The 13,313-nt window shown below is 41.4% G+C and overlaps 2 protein-coding genes across 2 annotated transcripts in view; both read left to right on the forward strand.

The window, feature by feature from the left end:
- PERP (PERP, TP53 apoptosis effector) overlaps nucleotides 1–1,103 on the forward strand; it is a 10,486-nt gene extending 9,383 nt beyond the window's left edge. The window contains exon 3 of the mRNA XM_015425093.1: nucleotides 814–1,103. Coding sequence (XP_015280579.1) covers nucleotides 814–1,013 — 200 coding nt within the window. The 3' untranslated portion in view covers nucleotides 1,014–1,103. The remainder of the gene's footprint in view (nucleotides 1–813) is intronic.
- A 7,130-nt stretch (nucleotides 1,104–8,233) lies between these two features.
- LOC107122066 (p53 apoptosis effector related to PMP-22-like) overlaps nucleotides 8,234–13,313 on the forward strand; it is a 6,704-nt gene continuing 1,624 nt past the window's right edge. Inside the window, exons 1-2 of the mRNA XM_015425091.1 lie at nucleotides 8,234–8,693; nucleotides 13,017–13,160. Coding sequence (XP_015280577.1) covers nucleotides 8,492–8,693; nucleotides 13,017–13,160 — 346 coding nt within the window. The 5' untranslated portion in view covers nucleotides 8,234–8,491. The remainder of the gene's footprint in view (nucleotides 8,694–13,016; nucleotides 13,161–13,313) is intronic.

Consider the following 13,313-nt stretch of genomic DNA (forward strand, 5'->3'; position numbering starts at 1 on the left):
AGGTGGAGATCTTTCACATCACCTACTGCCTGATCCTTTTTAAACTGGAAATGATGGGCATCGAACCTAAGACGTTCTGCATGCCAAGAAGATGCTCTGTCACTGAGCCACAACCCTTAACATTATCTGTTTTCATCACTTGTTGATTTATATGTATGAAACACACATAGAGCTTTCAAGTTGTTGTTATTGCCTCAGATGTGTTTAAAAGCAATTGCACTCACAGCCAGACTGTGTTTCCTGATTTGCATGGTAGTTACTTTCTGTTGCTCTCTACTATAGTATGTTACACCTTCTCTGATGTGGAGATTTTCAATTATGACCCTCCTAGGATCATTCAACACTGGTGTGGAGGCCCTCCCAGTGTTCCAGGGGGTTGATGTAGATATCCTGTATTACAAAGTGTTTCACAGTGCATTGTTACACAATGAATTGTGAGAATTTATAGTCTGGTCAGATGCTGAGAATTATCCCCAGTTCCTCCAACCAACAATCTTTGGGGTTGGCTGGGAAGAGGGAATTACTGTTAAAGTAATTATTTTTCTAGTGTGGAAAAGCAATAACATCTGACCTGCAGACCAAGTTCTCAGATAATAACGCATTACTTCAAGTGCTCAGAATATCTTGTTGATAACTGTAGCATGGCTGTATTGAATATTGTGGATTCTGTTAGTCTATGCATTGTGTGGCTTAAGGAATAACTAGGTAAGCTTTAACAAGAATATGAATTTGTACCAAATGATTGTGCAGGCACAAGTGTGATGATTTGCAACTCCTAATTTTTTTCTTTTTCTTTTCTTTATTTATGTTCAGCGGCTTTCCTAATTATAGGTTTGGTGATCTATCCCGTCAAGTTCACAGAAGAGATTCAGTTGACAGGAGACAACATGTTCAGTTGGGCCTATGGCTTTGGTTGGGGTTGCGCTGTTATGGTGATAGGATGTGCATTCTTCTTCTGCTGTCTTCCCAACTGGGAAGATGAAGTCCTGGGCAACATAAAGCCCCTCTACTAAGGTGCAGAGGGAATTCGATGCGGATCTGAAAAGATTATTTGAATAAATGATACAAACAATGTTGTTTTTGCTTTACATGAAAAATCAGAACTTGCTGTGATGCCATATTATTGTCTGAGATAATTATTGAGTTACTAGTTTGTTTTTTCTAATAAATATACCAACTTTGCAGTGTCTTTTTAGACAATTGCCCTTTTTCAGATCTGGGAGTTAAATTACAGAAAGGAAAAAGAAGCAGCATCCTGTATTTTGATAGCTTTTTCATAATTTTCATAAGTATTGCTTTTTTGTGTGGAAGAAATGTGATGGTCCAGTGTTCTTTTATGTTAACATATAAATGAGTAAGTGGATTGTAAGAATAATCCAATCAATTTTGTTCCTAGCTTTATCATTTATGATTCTTACGTGCCATTTTGCCAAAGTGGATGTTAGAACAGATGGCTATAAACCCTATACAGGAGCAATCCTTGTAGGAACTACAACACTCAGTTAAATTTACTTTAGAGTAAGAGTTGTGAGGATTACAGCCTAAAGAAACTGTGTAGTGTATAATGCATGTTGCCATTTTTCATTTCCTTGTGATTTATGCAAATCCACAAAATATTCCAAACACTGCTATGTATTTAATATGTGCCATAACTGAATTTTTGAATTAGGGAGGGGAAAAAAGCAGCCTTGCAGGTATATTTCCACCACCAACCACCTCAGTCTCTCGTATCATAACTCTTTTCTAAATGGACATAAAAATCACTAGATAAGTTTTAAACCACCTCAGTCTCTCGTATCATAACTCCTTCTTTTCTAACTGGACATAAAAATCACTAGATAAGCTTCAACATTTCTTTCAGAGATGTAAAATACATGTTAGTGCCACTAAAGAATTACGAAAGGCCATATAACAGAAGTCATAGCTGTCATCAAAACAGTTGTGTGCTTTCTCACACTATCAATAGGACCCAAAAAAAAGGAAATAAGGTTCCTGCAGTAAATTTCCTAGAGCTGATGGTTCAAAATGTAAGATGATTTTTTGCAAGTTTAATGCATTATTAGCACTCACTTAGTGTGAGCAGTTCAATATATATCCTCCAACTGAGATCAAGATGGTTTTGTAGGTTTTAAAAGCCATTAGATTTTAAAGTAGTAATGTGCCTCATTCTGAAGACATTTTAAAAGACATATACAGTAGTGATTGGGAGTGGAATGTGTGTATACTTCTATTTACTCAGCAGTATTTTAAACCTGGAAACACTACATTTATTGTGATAGCTACTGAATGAAATATGTTACTAATATGAGTCTATATTGCATATGTCTGTACTATTCCTTTGACTGTAGTTTTTAAAATCAGTTGAAATGTTTTATATGTCAACTATACTTGCAGATCTGGCTGATACGTTATTATCCTATTGGACAGAAGAATCTGTGCTACCTATTTGTGCTTAATGGCACAAATGCTAATCAAGATTCCTAAACAAGCACTTCCTACAAAAATGCAGAAGCTGCATCTGCACTGACTTCAGGGGGCCTCGCGTGTGCTTCATTTGTTTATTAGGTTGTGGCCTAGTTGTATATGAGATACAGTTACATGCAAGAACAGAAGTAATGGTGTAAATGATTTTCTGAAGGAAAATATCTGCATTTTGTAAATCTTTGTACTAATCAAAATTGGAAAACAAGTAATTAGGAAGAATGGTTCAATGGAAGAAGTTTTTAAAAAGTAGACAAGAGGGGAAGAATTGTTAGGAAGAATGGTTCAATGGAAGAAGTTTTAAAAAAGTAGACAAGACATATCAGTCATAGGATTGCCAGCTTGGGGAATACCTAGAGATTTGGGGCCAGAACCTGGTTAGGGGAAGGAGCTTAGTGGGTATAAGATTCTACGCAGCCTACCCTCTGAAGCTTCCATTACCCCCAGGGGAACTGATCTCTGTAACCTGGGATCTAATTCAGGAGATCTCCAGGTCCCATCTGGAGGTTGGCAACCCATTAAGCAAAAGTGCTATTACCTGAATGATAGTTTTTATCGCATATGAACTTCAGTTAAATAAACCAGTTTTATACATTTGGTTGGGAGTACTTTATTCAAAAATAAAATGTATCTATCACTTTTACCTTTTAAAAACAGCTTTGAAAAGAGGAATCGCATCATGCATTTGAAAATAAACTCTTTTGTCAACATTCTTAAATGCAAAGACAAAAATGTTACGAGTAGAGTAAAAAAAGAAGTGTTAACAAATGATGAATATTCACCATATAAGTTAATTCTAAAATTAAGACATTTAAAAGGTAGCCATTTTGGAGGTGAATACTCTTAAAAGGATCATAACAATTTAACAAGAGTGTTACAAAATAAAATAGGGGTCCAGTGGCACCTTACAGACTAGTGAAATTTATTCAAACATGTTTTCCTGAGCTCACTTCATGAGACACATTAAGGCTGATACATCTGTTAAGCTGATACATTTATATTAACCACCACAAACAACAAAGGAGGGGGGATAGTCAGGGGTCATTTCGTAGAAAAAGAGCCTAGGGGAACTCATTAGCATAACTCATTAGCATATGCCACACACCCTGACATCAGGGGGCCGACGGTGGACCTGCAAGGCCAGCGGGAGTGCGAGGAAGCCCCGCCAAGGCCCTCCTTGGCCCCAGGCAGGCAGAGGCGAGGAGAAAGCAACTTACCCTCCCTCTTCTCCTGCCTCCTCCTGGCTGAATGAGGGCTGGAAGCGAGGCGGCTGGAAGCAGGGGGCGGGGCTTCGTCATGTGCCCCGCCCCCTGCACCTCACCCGGGGGCAACTGCGTTCCCCCGCGTTCCCCCCCGAAATGACCTCTGGGGATAGTACCAGCCATCAGTTTGAAACAGCACCGAATCAGAAGAATAATCAATGATTTGAAATGGGGGAGGACCACACCCAACTGTTAATAAACAGGCAAAGTAGTACTAACATGAACTCTAAACCAGGAAGGTACAGGATAAAACATGTAAGCAGATCCAATTAGAAAGTTATTGAGGTATAGTCAAATTAATATCTATAAGGGGTGGAACATGCACAATGTTAATGCCTAGAGTGAGTGAGAAACCTGAAGTTCCTGAACCGGGATTGTACATGGAGAGATAATATTGAATTAATGTATTAATCAAGGGCGTTTTCCGCACAGGAGCAGGCTGGTATAGTTTCCTTGCTGCAGCTGCTCCTATAACAGAGACATCAGGGCTTCCACACGTTTTCCTGGTAGTCGTTTTTTGTTTATTTAATGGTGATTTTATAGCATTATTGCATAAAGTTGCCAGGTACTCACGGGACAGATCTCCATCCTCTCAGCTCCTGTTGCCTGCTGCTGTTCTGGGAGCCAGCAAAGGGGGGGGGGATTTGGTAAAAAATTGTCAGTGAGATGGTGTTACATCACTTTCAGGGAAAACCTCAAAGTGGTGTCATGCCTCTCTAGGAATAATTAGAAACTGGAGAGTTTCTGGGAATTCGTAGAGCGGCATGATGTTACAGGGTTTCCCCAGAAGTGTTGGTGCCTCCCATGTTCCTGCCTCCCCCACATCTGCCAATTGCCGGCTGGTAACCTTACCTCTGCGGTAAGGAGAAGAAACAGCTGGCATGAAGGAAAGAGCTGTTATGTGGGCAGCACCAGGAAAATCCAGACTCTTCCACTCGCATGATAGTCATCTAGGCTTTGCTACATTCTTTCCCAAGACTTCAGTACAAAGCAGGTTTGAAAAAGATTTTGGAGAAAAACCAGGGAAAACCCTGAGATGCATGAATTGAGATGCATGAGTGTACCACGTTGCTGCAAGGAAGCAGGAAAACCTCCCACTTCTCCAGAGTTTCACATTTGGGGCAAATAACCTGTACAGAAACACACTTAATTCAGCAGTTTTGTGTTAAATTCAATGCTACATGTGTTCGCTGCACCCCCTCCTACCTGTTTTGCCTGCCACTAAGAATGAAATAGCTGAAACAAACGTGGGGATTATATGAAGTCAAAAAGCCGTCCTAAAGCCATTAATATGGTGTAGAAGTGGCAGAAAGTGGAAGCACTTACACAGGAAAGCCTGCTGGAATGATCCTGTTTGACAGGAAGGCTTGGCTGACTGTTCTACTGAAGCCTAAATGGCACCCCTAACAGGCACATATTCTCATTTTTTTTGCCTCCCTGTACTGCCCTGCCTACTTTCACTACCCAGGGGGATGAAATCAGACAATAAGGCAGCAGAATAACTGTATCTGAAGAAGCATGCATGCAAATGAATGCTTATACCCAGAATTAAACTTTGTTAGCTTTAAGGTGCCGCTGGACTCAAACATCATCCTGTCAGATCAGAAGGTTCCCAAGCACTTCATAGATAAAGAAGTAGAATCAACATGGTCTAGGGATTTTCCAGATAGGAATGAAATACTACTTTGGTAAATTAACCAGAAGAAGAAGAAACCCCCTAATAAGGCCTTATAATAAGCCGATATGCTCTGGGGGTTTGGAATGTTGACAACAGCTGAGTCAGTAAAAGGGAATTGTGGGGAGGGGGGGGATCAGCTTGCTCAGGTCCTTGAGTTCATAGAATCCTGGAGGGGAAGATTTGAGGGGTGGGGTAGGGATTTCCAAAATGTCTCTCGCAACTTTGTTCAAGAGCCCCAAGGTTGTATTTGCAAACAACATTTCAGCATTGCAGATCTAAAAATAATGCTACCAATAAAACACACATAATACTGGTACTTTCTCAGTCCTTTTACAGTTTCCAAGACTTTCTCCACCAGTCTGTTCCTTACAGGAAAGAGCTGTATATGGACAGCGGAGCAGCCTGCACATAATAGGTGTAGGGTAAGCTTTGGGATACCTCTTTAAAAGATCTCCATGCATTAGTGCTCAATAGAATCCCTTCTGCTAACACCACATAACAGCCAAGCCAGAATAGATGTTGATTGATTTACAGCTCTGAATGCACAGCTAGCAGTTCTATCAATAGGCAAACATTCTAGGGCTTTTACAGTACAGTCCTAAGCAGAGTTACATCCGTTTGAAGCCCATGGGCTTAAAGTGGTAGAAGTGTGTTTAGGATTGCACTGTCAAAACTGTAGCAAGGAGAAAAAGGATAAAAAATCGATGAAAGTAAATCACTGAGTAAAGAAGGCAAGTCTTTTCAGGAATGCTCGGACACTTGCTGGTTTGGCTCACTTTCTGCTCACCAACAGCAAGTGGGGCTGATTTGTCATCAGCCAGCATGGCTGCTCTTGAGCAGCTCAAACCTCTTAATCAGATTATGCAGGGTTCATTTCCTGCAGGAGCGCACAGGAGCAGAGCTCAGCAGTAAAGAGCCCAGGGGGCGGGCACATGCAACAAGCCCCACCCCCTGCTCCCAGCAGCCCTCAGTCAGAGCAAGTGGCAGCCAGGTAAGTTGCAGACCCCCCCGACCCCCGGTCCAAAACAGTCTAGTGGCACCTTTAAGACCAAGTTTTATTCAGGTACAAGCTCTCCCTCCTCTGTGAGGACAGATCTGCACGACCCCCCCCCCAATAGCTAGCAATCCAAAACAGTCCAGTGGCACCTTTAAGACCAAGTTTTATTCAGGTACAAGCTCTGTGATGTCAGGGGGTGTGGCATATGCAAATAAGTTATGCTAATAAATTATGCTAATGAGCTCCTGCACCTCTTTTTCTATGAAATGACCCCTGAGATTACATATATTTGAACAGTGTAGTGCAACTGGTATAATTTCATTTTACACATACAGAGTCTGACTGGAGTCCTAGTGCCCTCTCCCAGATCAACTGTCACTACCAACTGCCTCTCAGAGTGACTTAAGCCAGTATCTGACACGGTGATAAACTGCTTTTAAAAAGGAATTTTCAGTGAAGGAAAATTAACTCAAAAGGTCACTTCTAAATCACACAGGGAGGCACTTTTAGTTAAAAAAACCCTATAGTATAACAAAGTAAAATGATTATAAATGCATTTTATAGTAAAATGTAATTTTACATTTACATTTAACTAAAAATGGGCCAAGGAGAAGAAGAAGAGATTGGATTCATACCCCATCCTTCACTACCCAAAGGAATCTCAGGGCAGCTTACAATTCCTTTCCCTTCCCCTCAGCAGACACCCTATGAGGTAGGTGAGGCTGAGAGAGCTTTCTGGAGAACTGCCCTTGAGAGAACAGCTCTGAAAGGACTTATGACTGACCCAAGGTCACACCAGCAGCTGCATATGGAGGCATAGCCTTCCCAGACATCACAACACAGCACTGCCTGTGGTAATGTGTCTGCTGAGGGCAAAGTTGTAAGGATAATGCTGACAGGACACAGGGTCTATGATCCCACACCTCACACTATAAGAAGGCTCCTTGAAGGTGACTTACTCAAGGGCCCAAAATTGGAGCTGGCATTTCCTGTTTTCATCTATGAAATTGTGGAGGATACAGAATCTCTAACAGAATTTCTTACTCTTCCACTCTGATAGAGTTCTTTAGGAAAAGCTGTCATGGACAAAGGGGTAGAATATATATATATTCCTTAACAGTCACATTCTACTTGTTATTACTCTAGCATCAATCTTGGTTCACACTTCTTATGCACTAGAAGTAAACACTAGGAAACCTCCACTGGCTGTTTAGTAGCTGTTTTGGACAGCACTGCTAATTTTTGTATTCACACACACATGCAAAAATTGCCCAATCTTTCCTAGGGCTGCCAACAACCTGAAAAAATGTCTTGCACCTTTAACATAGGTTTAATAAGTGGAAAAGGGCAGCTGAAGCTTTCTATGATGTAGATGGAAGTAACATCATAAATCTCTATTCAAAGGGGCACAGTTTTTTTCTCTCCAGGTTGTTGGCAATGCTCCCTCTAAGCTGTGGAGTCTTGTGAGCAAAAATTCTACTTTATGAGCTACTGGCATTAAAGTTGTGAGCGAGCAATTTGGCTACTGCATAAATTAGTTTGCTCTGGAGCCAGCCTTCCTTAGCAAAGACAAAAATGTGTGAGCCAGAGGCTAAAAAACTGTGAGCCAGCTCACACTAACTCAGCTTAGAGGGAACACTGGTTGTTGGCAACCCTGTTGCTCTCCTGCCCTAGCTCCTTCCGCTGAAATGTTGTGTTGCTCTTGCTGTGAAACTCAACAGCCAGGCAAAGGTTAAATGCTAAGGGCAAGTTGGGTGTGTCATCTCATTTTAACTTAATTATCACCTGGCAAGAAAAGAGGTTCCAAGATGAGTTCCAGCCCTGAAGTTTCTTTCCAGCTCAACAGGTTGTTGCTGCAGTTACTTACTCATGAAATTTAGGTGGGGTTCTCTTCTTCAGTGTCTGCTCTGATCTCTGCCTTCCTTTTTCTTATCCTCTCTCTTTCTCTGTTGCTCACACGCTCAAACACAAACCTTTTCACAAGCCTTCCCTGAAGTTTAGCTTTGACCAGGTTACTGAGTAACGGAGCGAGCATTTTTGCTTGTTGCCAAAGCCACTGAAAACCCGAACAAGATGGTTAAGTATGGCCTGGACTATACCCGGTGCAGATGGATCTTGCCTCTTCTTGTGGGCTTGGCAATGATCTTTGGCATCATTGCCCTAGCTGGCTGGGGCTGGATGACCACGCAAACCTTCCCGTATACACGGCGTGCTTCGTTATGGAGTATATGTTTCATGGAAGAAGGCTGGGTGTGCAGGTCTCTGATGACTTACGGTAAGGATCATTGCACAGCTGGCTATGCCACATCCCATGAGACAAAATGTGCAGTCTCAAAAAGCAATACCAGTACCAGGTACTAGAAAATGAGGGAGTGGGTGTGGAGGTTTTGTGGCTGAACATGGGAGAAATCTATTGCTGCAGTTTTGGAATGTTTTTCTGCTACTCCATACTTGACTGTTCCTGCCCCTTTCACCAATTGTAGCAGTAGCTCCAAAGTCTTTCTTCTAATGTTGAGGGTATATATATATATTTAAAAAGAAGGGAACTGTAACAGCCAGTAAAAACTGGATTTTAACAATTTTGGAAGTCAACTTTTGTGACAAATGTTGATTTTAAAAAATGAGATGGATCCAAACTTTGGTAAGTGCAGCGGAGTTCACCAAGAGGTCTTAGCTTCCTTTTGGATTGTGCCTAAGACAGTGTGGGAAAGGGGACATCTGCACAATATTCCACACAGTTCATGAGAACCCACTGCTTGTCGGTGGCAACTTTCTCAGGAACCAGGAGATTAGAGAAAGAAGAAGAAGAAGGCAGCTACATTCACAGAAATCTAGATCTGATTGAATAACTGACTAATGATTCAATAAGCTCTCAAGTAACAATTTGACATCTAAAAATGTAGACTAAACCCTTGTACATCATTCTGCTGTTTTTCTGGGCGACAAGAAGTATCTAGAGGGTAAGATGCAGATACCAACAAACGGGAAACCTAAACCCAAAATGGATACAGAAACATAATGGCATTACATTCAGAACTCTCACCTCATTGGACTATATCACAATAGTCTACAAGTCAGGAACTGCAGGATTTAATGTTTCCCAACATAAAAATGAACGTAGCACTTCAGGGACAATGGTTCTTCCTGATCTGCTGGTTGTCTATCAGTAGCAGTTTGTTTTTTGTGATAGGACATTCAAGCATATGATATGTAACCGTTTGAAATGGCAAACTCTTGGGGAGTGTATAATACATGCCCTTATAGACTTATTTGTTGTGTTTATATCCTGCCTTTCCCCCATGGAATTCAAGGTGGTGTGCATAGAATTCCCAAGTGTCATCCTATCCAGGAGAGCTTCTGTAACAATGCTGTACCGTATGTCAGGGTTTAGGGGTTTGTTTTGGTTTGGATTAAGGTACTCATAAAACTACTAGAAGTGACGTTTCTCTAAATGATAACAGTTTGAATACATTTTATAGTGCCCAAGACATGGATCATTATGGTCATGAGACTCTGTTCCTTTTTGCTCTTTGTAATTAGAATGCCAGAATATGCACATGTAAATATGTACATTTACAAGCAAGAGAAAGTTAATCTGGGGCATTAACATCTGGTTTAGCACCACACTTCAGTGTCACAGTTAAATACTGTAGATGCACCAGTTTTAGTCACTGGACTATGATGAGAATGGGCTGCCAGTGAAATGGCTTTTTACAGAAAGACTTCTGTTTCTTCTGCCCTTTAATCAAGGGAAATGGCACTTGCCACTTCTGTACTTCTTTCATCAGAACAGAATAATCAATCCCTTGTTATGGTTTAACAGGAAAAAATAGGAAAAGAGTAGGGATGGGCATGAACCCAAAAATTCTGGTTTGGTTTGAGATGGTTCCTGAACCAAACCATGAACCGAGCCAAAAACACCCTGAACTGGCTGGTTCGGACCCCCCTTTCTCCCAGCCATGGGAAGAAAGGGGGATCGCCCAGGAAGGGTTAAATGGCTGGCAGCCATTTCAGTCTAACAGTGGGATGGGTGCGCCCATCTGCTGTTAGGCTAAAATGGCTGGCAGCCATTTAAACTAACAGGTCAGCTGCAGACCTACACTGCTCAGCTATTATGTTTAAATGGCCCGAACAGCCGAACCGAATAGGGCAAAAGTCTGGAAAATGTTCAGGGAAGGAGTCTTTGTATGTGGATACTTCAGTTTGGGGGCAACAAACCAGGCCAAATTCATGCTGAATTTTGGCTTGTGAACCAGTTTGTGCCCATCCCTAGTAAAGAGAACAATGTCCTGCAACACCAAATGTTTATACAAGCAAATGTCTGTTCCTCTTCATCACAAGGATTTTCTGTAGATAGATTTGAATTTCAGCTAAAGGTGAATATTTTGATAATGAAGGAGTCTAGTTAAAAGACAGCAGGAAAATCAGCTACTAGTGTATGTTTGTGGCCTTTTTGTTAAAGCATTGCCATGAGAGGAACAGCCAAAGAGTTATGCCCTTGCGTCGGTGCAACTGCTTGCAGCCTGTAAGATTGTTCCTGAGTAATTACACTCTACCAATCATCAGTCTCTGGTCAATTCTCTAGCCCTATCTACTAGAGCCTTTTCCTTTTTAATAGTGGCCCCTGCTATGGGCTCCTTGAAAATGTGTGCATGGTTGTGTGTGTGGAGGGGCGTGTCCTTGGAGGTTTCTAGAAAGTTCTATAAGGCCATGCCTTTTGCAAAGACATTTTGTGGGCCCTGAGCTGCAGGCATGAGGTTTTTGTGGACTGTTTTTTTTTAAACTGTATATATAAAAAGCATGTGAACTGCTTTCAAAAACAGTGTATTTTATACTAACTATTTTCATGGGAAAAAATTTAAGTGACTTCTATGTGTAAGATTTAGAGCAGATATATACCCTGGATTTTAAAAAAGAATTCAGTGCCAAGGTAATCCAGCAGCATTCTCTGAGCTAGATGAATTATGAAACTATTCAGATCACTAGTCATGGTCCTACCAATGATTTCTCCCATGCTTTGCAGAATTACAGCACAATTCCAAACAGGGTTACATACTTCTAAGTATACTGAAGTCAATGGGCTTGGAAAGGGTACAACTCTGTTTAGGATTGCACTGTCTTTACCAGAAGGCTAGAAATTGCTTTCTTAAAACCTGAAAATGTATATTGTGTTCTGCTGCTAATATCAAAATTCCAGTCTGAAAACCCAGAACTGGAGTGCTAAATATTTGGTGTTCAGTGTGTGTTTCTATGCACATGGCTAGAACATCTTATGACGACAGTAATGAAAATTAACAGAGGCTCATGCCTTCCTCCCAGAACTCTAAGCATTGAACTGCAAGGGATCCCCAACTTTTGCTCTTCTTTCAATCTGTTCCTACATATTTTAGACTGTTTGGCATATTCCCCCTTCCCTATAAATGTTATTGGACTCCTCTAAAAATGCCACCACAAGGCTGGTAACTGGCGGAGGGGCCTCACCAGCAATGTAATGACATTGATGGTGACATACTGATGTCAGTCTCCGTGCTCCCAGAAGTGATGTCAGTGTGTTGGTGGCTTACTAGGCAAAACTCTGTGGTTTAAGCAAGAGTTTTGCCCAAATGCTAAAACATCCCCAGTAACTCACTGACTTCCAGTTACCCAGGGAGTAGGGTTGCCAGCTCCAGGCAGGGAAATGCCTGGAGAGTTGGGGGGTGGAGCCTGAAGAAGATGGGGTTTGGGGAAGAGGGGGACTTCAGTGGGGTATAATGCCATAGAGTCCACCTTCCAAAGCAGCCATTTTCTTCAGGTGCACTGATCTCTGTCACCTGGAGATCAGTTGTAATAGTGAGAGATCTCTAGCCACTACCTGGAGGTTGGCAACTCTACCAGGCAGTGACGTCCACATGTTAGGGGTGATGGGGTGCGTCCCAGTTTTCCCATTTATTGTTCTTCCACCATTCACAAGTGGGAACCTGGCAAGCCTAGCCCACTTCTTGGATTTTGATGTTGTGTCTGTTTTTATGCTTTATTGAATTATTGTATATATACTTTATTTTGAATGTTTTAAAGTTGAAATATTTGATGTTTGCCCCTTTGGGGACCCTATTTGGGTGGAAAGACAGCAGACATGTTCCACTTTCCTTTCTGCATGCAATCTAAAGGGACCTGGAGAGCTATTGAGATAAGACCTTAAATCTTGAGACCAGTAATAATTTTTAAAAGAACCAAAAGTCACTTGAAAGTTGCTTTCCATAATGTGTATACTCTTTTTTTAGATCAGCAATCTCAAGTTAAACAGGTTTTATAGGTTTTTGAAATAATACAACACGAACCCCACCCTGCAAAATTCATGTACCGGAGGCAAAAGTTAAGTCTGCACATCATGAGCAGTAATCCCTCTTTTAAGCTATCTTCAGGTCTGGCGGGGGGAAGAGCATCCACCCAATTTTACTTTACAGTTCATGCAAAGAGGGATGACAACTGCCTAAATGAAGTGTCTCTAGGCGGCAAGTATCCACGCACACATTTTTACTATACCTCCTGCATACAAAATTGTATCTTTATACCATAACAGAAATGAAGAAGCTGGCCTCATTGTATTTGTATTTTTCAGCTTGGGGAAGAGCTGCAGCTGGCACATTTTTATGCGGGTTTGTACTCGTTGTAATCTGTTTTGCCTTGGCCATCATCGCATTTGCCATTGATACACTTCGTTTCAACTTCATTAGAGGAATAGGAGGCCTTTTGTTTGTGGCAGGTAAGACTATGTACAGTTCATGTTAAAGGGAAATTCAGCTGGGCTTGGGTTTGGAGGCAATGGTTAATTGCCTCTGTGACTTTAAGAAAACATCAGTACTTCAAAAAAAAGCAAGTAATTATTAAAAGGTATGTCATTTCAGGCCAGAGGGAA

The sequence above is a fragment of the Gekko japonicus genome, unplaced genomic scaffold (genome assembly GCF_001447785.1).
Source record: "Gekko japonicus isolate JY-2015 unplaced genomic scaffold, Gekko_japonicus_V1.1 scaffold3136, whole genome shotgun sequence".
NCBI classification, from domain to species: Eukaryota; Metazoa; Chordata; class Lepidosauria; order Squamata; family Gekkonidae; genus Gekko; species Gekko japonicus.